General features: G+C 37.1%; 1 protein-coding gene across 1 annotated transcript in view; it reads left to right on the top strand.

Annotated features, from left to right (window-relative positions):
* The window catches only part of ZFC3H1 (zinc finger C3H1-type containing), a 44770-nt gene that overhangs the window by 7197 nt on the left and 24862 nt on the right, over window positions 1–12711 (top strand). Inside the window, 10 exon segments of the mRNA XM_086610868.1 lie at window positions 825–889; window positions 1151–1349; window positions 1550–1767; window positions 3444–3583; window positions 5231–5331; window positions 6303–6505; window positions 7225–7389; window positions 11102–11239; window positions 11605–11723; window positions 12066–12212. Coding sequence (XP_086466994.1) covers window positions 825–889; window positions 1151–1349; window positions 1550–1767; window positions 3444–3583; window positions 5231–5331; window positions 6303–6505; window positions 7225–7389; window positions 11102–11239; window positions 11605–11723; window positions 12066–12212 — 1495 coding nt within the window.

Below are 12711 nucleotides of genomic sequence, written 5' to 3'. Positions count from 1 at the left end.
AATATACGAAAAGGTCTCCAATTTTCTCCCTAAATGTTTATTTCCTTCCTCTGATGCACATAAACATATATGTATGTGGTTATTTATAAATGATATAAATATAATTTTGCTATCAATTATATTAATAGTTATTAGCTATAATAATTATGTAATACTATATAATACACATACAACTGTGTTATGTAGCATTAAGTATGTGTTAGTGTGTAACGCTGTGTAATCAGAGGGATATATAGGTTTTGGGCAGTCTAACAAATTAATGTGTCAATGTCTTGATGTTTAGCAGGAAAGCATTATTATTTGTTTTTCCTTTCCATAGGATAACTCTTTTCTATTTTCCTTTGGCATGAAATGGAACAAGTGTGTTCTTAGTGCAGCTTTGGGCCTTTATATTTCGTTCTGCAAAAGACTGATCAGTTACTCAAAATAGCTGCCAGTGGAATCTGAGACACTCAGGACAGCAGCTGATATGAGATGGTAGCATAAAACAGATGGCAAGAAGTCATCTTTTCCCCTGTCTCCAAATCTTTTTTTTTCTGCTTCTTGGGGAAGTATGTGTCAACCTTAAGACAGAGAATTATTAAAAAATGACAAATCTTGCCTTAGGCTTATGGCATCATGGTGATGTAGATTTCATCAGACATGCCAAGTTTATGTTGTTAGTTAATGTGGTTTTATACAGACAACTGCTATTCTGTTTTACATTATGTACCAATGATACTAATAAAATATGTTTGTATGGATTAAATTCTGCACATCATTTTAATGTAGCTCTGTCTCATGAGAAACAGCTCTCACAAATATGGTATTTTTTCTTTTGGAAGGTGCAGAAGACAAAGAACAAACATCAGTGCGAAAACTTAGCAGTTCAGATGTTACGTCTGAAAAGGTAAGAAAGTTTTTGTCTGTAGATGAGGCATAATTGCATTATGATACTCTGATTGCTTTTTCCCAATTACAGTTCAGAAATGTTTCAGTGATAGAAACAGTCCATTCTTAAGGAATGACACCTGCTAGTACAGTAGGATTTTTAAGCTTTCTTGTAAAAAATTTTGGGGCAGACTTCAAAAGACCCTTTCAAAAAAGATGTAGTTATTAAATGATATTTCTTCACTTTTTGTCTTATCCTTTCTTCTCTTTTCTTCTCAAGAAGCTGCTTGATGATGAGGAGGAGATGTCTGAATTGCAACTTAGGCTTCTTGCACTTCAGTCTGCTAGTAAAAAATGGCAGCAAAAAGAACAACAGGTGATGAAGGAAAGCAAGGAAAAATTAACAAAAACGAAAAGCGTAACACAGAAAGTCAAAGCCAGTACAAAAGCACATTCAACCAAAAAAACTAGTGCTACAGGTAATAAGTTTAATGTTACTGAAATGGCTACCAATGGCATGACCTCTGAAATAAAAAGTGTAGTATGTTGTGTGGAACATTGGGCAATGAGCTTTTAATCCTAAAACACCGTACGTCTACTCGAAACTCTTGAAGAATGTAGGATTAGGAGGAACCATTTAGGTAAGATGGAGTTAATCACATAGCTTTTTATTTTAAAGCTAAGCAAGGTTTGAGGAAACAACAGACATCAAAGAAGATGCAGCAGCAAAAGGAACAAGACAGGCGTCAGAAAGAGGAAGACCAGAGGAAACAAGAAGAGGAGGAGAGAAGAAAGAGAGAAGAAGAAATCAGAAAAATTAGGGACCTCTCAAATCAGGAAGAGCAGTACAATCGATTTATGAAGCTGGTTGGAGGAAAGAGGAGATCAAGAAGCAGGGTAAAAAAAATCTATTATATGTTGTTAAAGTGTTATATTTGTGATTCGTGGGTCATTTCTGTCTTTATGCCCCTCCTGGTTTTACGTCCCTCGTCCTACACCACCCTTCCTTAAAAAAAAGAAAGAAAAGCTCAAAGTATTTCAGTGTTTACGGTATTGTAATCCCATGCTAGGCAGGCATTCCCTTTGGGTGGTATTGTAATCCCATGCTAGAGAGGCATTCCCTTTGGGTTTGGTAACATCAGTTTTGTACGAGTTGTATGTTTGCAAGTCAGTGGTAAAGCGTTCCCTTCTAAAGATATTTTGAATGTCGTGATCAAGGAGCAGTCTGTATTTTAACACAAACCAATCAACAAGATGTTCTTGGCTTTCTTATCTTGGATTGTAGTTTTGTCTCCACATTTTCAAAGTTTCTGTGTCATATTATACAACTTCAGTGGCCTGCTTCTTTCAAAATGTCATCTGTGGTTTGGTTTCTTTGTAGTATTGTTTTAATTTGTCGAGGTACAAAATATGCCCAGATGCAAAAGATAATTAATTATTTCAGTCTCATTACAGGATGACAGAATTGTGTCAAATTTATGAAGGGATAGAGTTACTGCAGTGACCATCATGCTGCACTTGCAGGCTGTCTTCATTCTCTCATCTTAAGATTAGCAAAAGTCACTTGAATCACAAATGTTCTGTCTCTTAAGCATGGGTACGTTACCGAGAAAAATGACAGTGTGTCTTCAGCTTTAATTCTTTCATCATGGAATCAGTACAGCTGCTGTAGCTAGATGCTTCAAGTGCTTGGAGCTACTGATGCTGTAATGAGAAGTGAAACGGCAGCTAAGGAAATTGGGACTCCTTGCTTGAGGTCGTGTTATAGAAGAGTCCCGTTTATAATAATAATGAGTGGAAAACTGACACTAAGAGTGCTTACCTGTTAACACTAGAAAGTCTAAAAGCTGCCGAAATGTCTACTGTATGCCTCTGAAATATGCAAGTTGAGAAGTCTAAGAAGTCATACTCACCTGTTCTGTGGATTTTCAGTGTTCATGGAACATCGATTGGCATCCGTATAGTTTTAGGCATTCTTTGAACAATCTGCTTTATTAGTTGACAGTCTCTAGACATGTTTCCATGTGATATGTGACTCCTTCGGGACAATAAAAGGATTATCCACCTAAGACATCAGTCTTGCAACAATCGGAACATATTTCACATGAACACACAACCTTTGTCATGGTGAAGATGCTCCTTGTGCAGTTCTGTGTGATTTCCATCAAGGGTAGTTCAAGTGCCCTTAGTAATTGCCATGACAGTTTAGCAGAAATAATAAAGCATTTAATTCTCTTTCAGTGTTTCAGAAATATATAACCATGACAATTACCAGATACATAATGACTTAATAGGTATTTAAAAATTGCTTCTGTGTATCATGACACCTCCCCAATTCCCCTCCCTGAAGAGATCCAGTTTTAAAACTAGTTAGTTTGTCAAGTCACACCTGCAATGGATTTGATTAAAAGGTAATCTTCAGTTTAATCTTTTTGTACAACTAAGTAAATTGTATTTATAAAGCAATTTGAAGACAAAATTATAAAGGCTTGTTTCTAAAATTTACTTTTAATAGATCTGCTCTAAAAGAATAACATATGACCAGCTAAATAAAATACACTTTTGTTGTTTAGTCTTCAGATACAGACTTGAGATGGTCTTTGGATAAGCCATCTACAGAGAGTGCAGGAGGCATATATCAGTATGATAATTATGATGAAGTTGCTATGGATACAGATAGTGAAACAAACTCTCCAGGTAAGATTTACTTATAGTTTTCTCATATGATGATCGGTGAAAATAGTTAAAAAGTAGGAAATGAGCTATCATTTTAGAAAGAAAGCCTTTCTTTTGAGACGTGGCAGTCATAGAAAAACATTTAAGGTGAGCTAATCTGTCTTGTTTTAATGCTGACTCTTTCCTCTCCATCTCAGCTGTAGTGGTATTTTGATGGTCTTCAGGGTTATACTGTTCTCACTGCAGTACTGCAGAATTCATTATTCTACATTCCCAAGCAGATGTGTGGAAAGTAGGGGCTCTAGGGTGTGGACTGGATAGACAGCAGCTTTGCACATAGGGCCTGGGAGTCCCAGTGGGTGTGAAGTGACCTGTGGGTCCACAGTGTGGCTTTGGGTGATGAAGGGTGAGCTGCAGCCTGGGTGGTCGCACTGCGACTGTCACTGTGGGCAGTTGGAGGGGCTGCCAAACGCTGGTGAGACCACGTCAGCTTTCTGGTTCCAGGGTAGGAGAAAGATAGTGACGTGCTGGGAGTTGTTGTCTAGCAGAAGACCTTTTTGACTAAGGGAAATTGTTTCAGGCTGTTTTTCATAAGTTAATTGGCGACTGGAGCACTTGATTTGTGGAGAGACACTGAGAGCGCTCAGTTTGTGTTGAGAAGAGAAGGCTGAGGAAAGCTTTTGCTGCTGTCTTCAACCACCTGGTGGCAGTTAGAGAAGACAGAGCCAAACTCTCCTGTGAAGTGTGCAACAGGAGGACAAGGGACAACACTTAAAATTGTAACAAATAAATTCTGGTTAGATGTAAGGGAAAACTTTCACAGAGGGTGGTCAATACTAGAACAGGTTAACTGTAAACATTGTGGAATCTCCATCCTCAAATATACTTGGAATTTGGCTGGACAAGGCCCTTAACAACCGGACTGTGGGGCACAGCCCTGCTTTCAACACCTGTGCTGGGGCATATTCCTTCCAGAGACCCTGTCTGGCCTAAATCATTTAAGGACTCTGAGCTTGAGGTACATTTTAAGGTATTCAGGTTTCCCTGTTCCATCTCAACATGCGGAGTGTTGGGAAGGTTTCATTAAGTGTACTACTTTATTGGCCACTTGCGTTCTCTTGCCTTCATCTTCCATCTTTTTTTTCTTTTTTTCCTTTATTTTCTGCTTTCTTGTCGGGCTTCCTTATACATTAGTTTGTTAAAATACTGCACCTGCTGGTTTTGGCATGTAAGCTACATGAATCTTCTCTTGAAGCATCTGAAGCTCTAGTTTTATGTTTCAGAATTCAACATCAGTTATGTGTTTGGTCTGCTTCCGTTCTAATTCATATTGCATTTTTTGGAAGCCAGTAATTGGGATACTCTGTGTTGAGATACCTTGTTTAAGAAGGTAGATTCTTGCAAATGAAATCAGATATGAGGGCTGAATCATTCTGAATCATTACCTTGCTAGTAGAGTTTGGCTGTACTTGCGTTTTTGTATGTAAAATAGAAAAAACGACAGGTAACTACTCTTTTATATACATATATGGAAGAAATAAATGCACTGTGCTGTGTCTGTTACCTTTCAAATTGGTAAAAACATTTTTCTTCTACTGCATTACATCAGTTGAAGTATAAGCATGAGTTGGTGTTTAGTAATTACCTGTCTTATTTCTTACACTTGATTTTTTTTTAATTACAGCTTCTTCCCAGTGCAGCCTCCTTTCTTTGAGTGTCCAATAGGATATTTTCCACCTCCAGTTCCACCAATCTCCTTGCCACTGCCACCTCCAATTCCAGTAAGTAACCTTGAAAGAAGTGTATTTTTTAAAATATTGATAACTCTTATTTTGTATCTTATATCTAATGCTAAAATTAGAATTAAGTTTAGATTCTGCTTTTGATACATTTCTCTATTTGGTGATTCCCTTGAACTATCTGATAGACTTGTGATTGTTTTTTTTAAAAATATTTTACTTCAGCTACTTTTTGGCTTATCCAATTCCTGTTCAATGGAAAGTTCTCCCTATTGAACTAAAATTTTCTCTTGTTAGATATGTGCTGTTTCACAACTGAAAGCAAAAATTACCTGAAGCATATAAGCAAAAATACTTGGAACTTAGTGCGAGGCAGGTTTACCTCTTATCTCTAGGCCATGTATGTAGATAGGCTTATTCTCTGACTTGTTACCTAGAGGAGAAAAAACCCAAAAATGTAGGTCATCACAGTCCCTTCTTTCAGACTTTGTGTGTTTTGACTATATGCTGTCTACTCACCAAAGAGTCCACATGGAAACCGAGTTAGTGTGGGCTTTTTGCCAGCATGCTTCTTCACGGAATGATTCTTACCCTTCTTAGTAAAGCAGTAGAAAGCTGCCATTCCCTGCCATGACAGCTTCTGAATTTTGACTAAGGGAACTGTAATTTTGTTAGCTAAGACAAATTCATAAAACTGTTTAAGGATTTCTTTTCAAGCAGTGTGAACCTGTCTGGTCAGCCCTGTTTTTCTGTGGCTGGACCTATCTGGTTCTGAATCCTCATTACATTTTAGTGTGTATGTCTGCACTAATTTACTATCTAAATGTACCTTGTTTCCATTATCTTCTTTGAGTAATTACTAAGTGTTCGGCAGCAGCCTTTGATAGTGGTCTAAATCCACTCCAGTTGAATTAGTTTTTAAACCATGAAATAATTTAGGTCTTAACCTCTGCTAAATAATCATAAAGTAGTAGTAATTTTTCAAGTTTCGAACCCTTGTTTTTCTTTTTATCTCAGCCTGTACCATCTTGAGCCAACTTTATGTGGAAGGTATTCTTGTGTTTCTCTTGAGGCCACCTCCACCTCTTCCACCTCTTCCCCCTGAAGAGCCTGAGCAGCCACCAAAACCTCCATTTGCAGATGAAGAGGAGGAAGAAGAGATGCTCCTAAGAGAAGAATTACTTAAGTCTCTAGCCAATAAACGAGCTTTCAGATCTGAGGTACTCCATTGTTTTTTGAATGTAAACCTCTAGATGGCAATCTGACCAAAAACTTAAATAGGATCTGCTAAGTGAGGATTACAGGCCTTTTATGCTGCCTTTCTGATTACTTAAAAAAAAAAAAATATTAAAAAACAGTTCTCTGTTTTTTTATCACCCCTCTGCCCCCAAAATAAACCAAAACAAAGACCACCCCAGAGTGACTTTTGAATTGTAAATTGCAGCTTATCTTTATTTCTGAAGGAATTAGAAACTTTAAGATTCTGAAAATTGAGTATGTTCAGGGGAATGAGGCTTTATTTTTTTTGCAGAAAATGGTTTATTGTATATCAGCTGTCACTTAGAAACAAGACAACTTTGTTTCAACCTTCTAGCAAAAGGAGTTAGGAAAGGTTAACTGTTCTGGTTTTGGTTGTTTTGGGTTTTTTTTGAGGTGAGAAGCCAAGTTTGTGGTTTTGAAAATTTAGATGATTTTTGACGTCATTAAAAGGTCACAGATCTCTTGCAGTTGACCTGTGAAAAACTAGCATATTCTTGTGTGCCTTTATGATATTATTGCAGAATTGCAAGATTTGTCTAATACATCTGGATAATCTGCCTAAATCACAATTCCAAGTTCCAAGACATGTATGGAACAATCTCATTTATGCTTATGTCTTTTAAAATAGCTGTGTATAGTGTGTGGTTTTTATGACTATGTTTTTGTTTTATTTTGTTAGGAAACATCAAGTAACAGTGGCCCACCTTCCCCTCCTGTTCCAGATAATTTGCAATCCGTGCCAAGAAGCAATTTGTCTGCTGTCAGTATTAATACTGTGTCCCAGCCACGAGTACAAAATACAAAGTTTGTTAGAGGACCAAGGCTTCCACGAGCAGTGATCACAGTAAGAAAATATTGGTGCTTTCTGTTAATAAGACTATGAGTTGGAGTCAAAGTCCAAGTGAACTCAGTCCAAGTGAACAGCAGATAGACTTAAGGTTTTCTAGTGATACAGCACAGAATGATGGAGCTTCAATTAAACATTTGAATTATTAGTAACTTTTATAATCCATGTGCTCTTTTAGAAAGAATTTGACACTAAGCATTACAGCTTGAGGGAGCATCAAAACACACTAGCACTTATCTGAACTGAAAGAGACTGTAAATACTGTTCAATTAATTTATTTTCCAGATTAGCACAGACTAAAGGGTGCTGTTCAATGGTAGCCGAGCCTACCTAATCACTGTTTGTTGCCAAAAAAAGAGGTGGTCTTGCTCTTTCTCATGCTCCTGGCCAAATGGTGTCTCCCTTCTTTTAAACTGGGTTCTGGAACCTCAGACCTCTTGCTTAACTTAATTTACATGCTAAAGTGGTTAAAAAACTAATCTTGAGGGGGGAAAAGTTAGTTTTCCTTCTAGGGAAGGTGAATTTTTTCAGTGAACAGTGTATGAGCATCAGAGCTAGCACAAAAGCGGTGGCAGATGGCGTGTCTGTGAGTGTGGGTGGAAGACAGAGGAGAGAGTATTTTCCTCTTCAGAAGGCAGCAGGCTTCGTTATATTAGCTCAAGGCAAGTTCTGTAACTTGACCTTCGTTTCAATGATTGTGGGAAATAATGTGCAGGTAGCATTTGACTTGTGATGTCTGCAGTCTCCTTGGATCGTTGGAGACATGTTAAAAAAATTTAATTTGCTTATGTTATGCTAGACTGGAAGCCCATGTAATCTACTGTTCTATTTATGGCAGCGAACCATCCATAGTAGATACTTTGTGATTGTTTTAACAATGCATGTTAACAAAGCTTGGTTTGTGGTAGCTCTTTCCTATGCAGATTTTCTAATGAAGAGTGCGGTTGAGTCCATACCTTTATCTTTCTGTCAGTGGATGGTGTATCTAAAAAACTATTTTTTTTCACTAAATTTGGAGGAATATATAGTGTCTTTGAGACTGTATATCACTGTCAAATCTAGCTGTAGCTGGCCAACAGCTTTCTTGCTCATATAAGAGACTGTATGATCACATGGTCACTTGATGCTGTAATGAAAAAAAGAAAGTGAGATGGTAGAGACATGAATGGTCTCTTTTTGGTCATTCTAAGGCCCACTTTCCTTTCTGTAGGAAAATTGTACTCTTAAGCTTAAAGTGGATGTCTTTTTTTTTGTCTGTACCAACCTTCATAATCTACTTTAAATTCTAGATATAAGTAGAGTAATTGTTCAATTTGCATGTGTTTATATTCTTTCTGTAATCATTTCACGTTTACTTTCATTAAGTGTTCTTGTGTTTAAATACTAAACTTCTGAAAAAAACCTTAAATTACCACATGCTCTATTGTCCTGTTGCATAAATGAGGGAGAACACATGTTATTGGGGAGCTGTTGGTTTGTTTTAGTAACATAATAAATGTCTCTTATCAGCTGTGCTGTTGAAAGGCGTTATGTAAATGTTAGACCTGCAGCTGAAATTCAGTGCCTGTTGCTAATGATGGTTAGCTTAGTTTAAAGCTGACAGATTAATACCTTGTACTTGAATCAGCTACCTTGGCTAGTGTCTTTTTTTACAAAAATGATAATAGAAACAAAGCATTTTACATTTGTTAATTTTTTCAAAATAGCTTGGGTTATAGAGTATTTGTATATAAATAGATGTGTGTTTTAAAGAACTTATGGCCAAATAATATTCACAGGAGGCTAGTCACAAGGTATTTCTGTCCTCTGTGAAAACAATATCAATTACTCCTGTAAGTTCAAGCTTTTAAGCACAATTTGTATTGAATGCTTATGGCTTTATTTGTATTTGGTATTTCTTACTAGAGCCTAAGAAACAGTGAACTCAGGAGAGTTTTGAACTTAAAAACTGATAGTTTTTCTGTGAGCATTTTTTGGTATATCCAGAAATGAAAACGTCACGAAGGTATAGAAATAGTAAATTCTTCAGGTGTTTGAAATCTAATTTTATTGTTTTGAGAGCTTGGTAGCTTTTGAATGTTTGAGTATGCTGTACCATATTTCAGAAGAGGTTTTAAATTCAGAAACCTTGAGATTTCTGCTGTGAAGTTGAGGACCTCTGCATAGTGAAATAGCCTACAGATACTAGTTTTTTCAATGACATATTGTAACCCTGTTTCAAAGTAGTCATGGACACTCTCAGGTCTGTTCACCACAGATTGGAAATACATCTTAGACATGGAGAGATTCTGTGTTACAGCTGAGGCTGTGGTTCTCTTGCAGTAGAAGCTAATCTTAATGAACGCAGTGTGGTGGTAGTTGCCTGGTGTTGATCGCTGATGGTTAAGCATTTTGCTGAACCACATCAAAAAATAACACCTGGGAAAAAGCACTTGGAGAAAAGCTGACTTTGACCCTCCCTGCTCTCAGCTTTTCCCCTAGAAGAAAAATGGGGAAGGCAGTTAGAGACAGTTAACTCTACACAGGTGTGCCAAAAGCAGCTTGGATCTTTTAATACCAAGAGCCAGCGATCGGGAAGGGATGTACTGAGCATCTGAGGATGAGGGGAAGGGTGAGGTGCCTTGCCTGATTAATTTAGGTTTCTGTGGAGCTAGAGCCAGAGAATATTTGTGAGGAGAGGACCAGTACCTTGTTCCGTTTTCTTGCACCAGTATAAATTGGGATTTCACCTACCTGTACAATGGTGGTGCAAAAATGATGCAGCTGTAATACATTCAGGAGTAGTAAATGTGGTCCTTATTTTAAGAGCTGCCCTGAAAGAGAATTTAAAAAAAACTACTGTGGAAATCGGGTATTTTTTGCTTTAAAAAGTAGGGAGTTTGTGAGGTGTGTGCTTTAAAAGACACTTAGAGCTTTGAAGAGATCCTGTCCTGAGGTAAAGGTTAAATGTGTAACTGTAGTTGTCCCGACCTAGACTGGGAGGTGGGAAGAGCAGTCCTGGAAATGTGCACCAAATTGCTTGTTTTCAAGCTGAAACTCCAGAGCATTTGAGGTTAATCTAAATTGTCTGCTTGTTTCTGCATCTGTCTTTGTGCTGGAATTGGCAGTCATCTGATCTTCAGTGAGCTTTCCGTTAGTTATGTTGGCAAAAAGTGATTCGTCTTATTTCATTTGTTCTTTATGTACTGTTGGTGTTCTGCCAATTCAACTGCCTGAGCAGCTCACTGTAAGGACAGCTAAGTATAACTGTAGAACAAGAGGCATCACAGCTGTGTGGCAGAAAGATGAGGGAGTTCTGATGTCTGCCACAGCGTTTCTGATGCAGAATTGATTGATTGTTGCCTCTCAGTTACTTAAAGAAATTGCTTTCAAATGGCTGATGGTGATTTTCATTACAACTGAAATAATTCATGAAGTATAGGAATCAAAGGTTTGAGATTTGTAAATAGGAGGATGTAAATATGCTGCAGAGACTTGGAAACAGGTTGAAAGTGTTGGAGAACCTTTCATGTTACAGTACCAAGAATGGGTACAGTATGTTTATCCTGTAGTAGAGATACAAATGCTTAGGTTTTCTTACAATGTGGAATTGATATGTCATGATAACAAAAAGGGTTAACGTTCTTTTTCTCTTTTAGTAAATATATGCTCAGTTTGTGTGTCGTAGTAACTTTTTCTTGCTATAAAGCTTTTTTCATTCTCTCCACAGCTTCCAAAGCACAAGTCTGTTGTGGTTACATTAAATGACTCGGATGATAGTGAGTCTGATGGAGAGCCATCTAACTCAACTAACAGTGTGTTCGGAGGACTAGAATCTATGATAAAAGAAGCAAGGAGAAATGTTGAGGTAAACACTATCAGTATTTAATAGGTTTGTTTGGTCAAGAAATACTGAATTACATCAGAAATGGGCAAGAGTGAGTACATTACTCCTGTCTGGACCACTACATTGTAATTTGGGTTGCACAAGCTAATTAAAATGAATTTTTGGTTAAGACAGCATTCTGACGGTAGAATTTGTAATGTATTTTGGTTTCATTTTTTAATTAAAATTCAGTGCATCTTTAGTTATTAGCAAAAAAAATTGGCTTAAGAGATCTCACTAGCCTTCAACAGCTTTGTTTGTGCTGAAATGCCTCTTACAAATAGTAGTTACTAGCTGTTGTTTTAAACTTAGTGTGACTGGTATTGACTTGAACTTCATTGTAACAGGCCTCAAAAATCAAAGCCCCTCCAAAATCAGAAAAAGAAAATGATCCAATGAGAACTCCAGAGGCTCTACCAGAAGATAAGAAGATAGAATACAGACTCTTAAAAGAAGAGATTGCCAGGTACAACTGAGTTTAATTGTTAATGTAAAATGTATATTCTTTATAGTCCTTTAATAGTCTATTTTTGTAACTGGAAGGAAAATCTGAGTTAGAAAACCTTGTCATTATCTTCAGATTTTTCCCCTCACTCAATTTTTAGTAAGACAACATTGGAGTCTAAAGAAAGTCCTGGGATTTGAACTGACTTACAGTAATTGATTGCAGTTGTGGAAAGTTCTTATTCTTTTAACTTGCATTTTTGTCCTGCTACTTTTTTTTTAAGATTTTAAAACTATTGGGAGTACACATGGAAATGAATGTTGAAGCTACTGAACATCTTTGCTTTTAACATCTCTGTTTTAGTCGTGAGAAGCAACGCTTAATTAAATCTGATCCGCTGAGGAACAATTCGTCCCCTGCAAATTCTGATGGTGAAGTTGATGGAATGGGCAGAATAGCGGTAGTGACAAAACAAGTCACAGAAGCAGAAGCAAAGCTTAAGAAAAACAGGTACATACTTCACTGTCATAAGTCCTACCTTGTTTGCTTGGAAGGATGAAAATATTAACTCTTTGAGTGTGTGGCGTTTGAAGTACAGCAAACAGTTGGGTTTCTGTTGTCTTGAACTATTTAGTCTTGAGTTCTGTTGCTGTACAAGAGGAATTGTGTTGTAGTGCCAGTGTGGTGTTTGATGGTAAATTTTAAGTATGATCTGTCACGCTAAGTGTTTTCAGCTGTGTATGTTCAGTGACCAGAGTATCATCTGTGCCACCTAGCAACTCTGAAATATGCCTGATTTTATATATATGTGTGTGTAAAAAAAATTAAAAAAAAATAAAAAAAAATGAATGTTTCTGCTGAATCGATGTACTGTTTGAAGCTTTTCCTGTATGCCTATTCTCTGTTAGCATGCCTCTTACATGTTTCTCACCCTTCTTTCAAGTTATTCTGGAAAATGTAAATGCTTTGCATCCTTCTTCTCTGCTTCTGTTGCCACTTGATTATTTCT

The sequence above is a fragment of the Tauraco erythrolophus genome, chromosome 4 (genome assembly GCF_009769465.1).
Source record: "Tauraco erythrolophus isolate bTauEry1 chromosome 4, bTauEry1.pri, whole genome shotgun sequence".
NCBI lineage: Eukaryota > Metazoa > Chordata > Aves > Musophagiformes > Musophagidae > Tauraco > Tauraco erythrolophus.
This window is presented reverse-complemented; position numbering and strand designations above follow the sequence as displayed.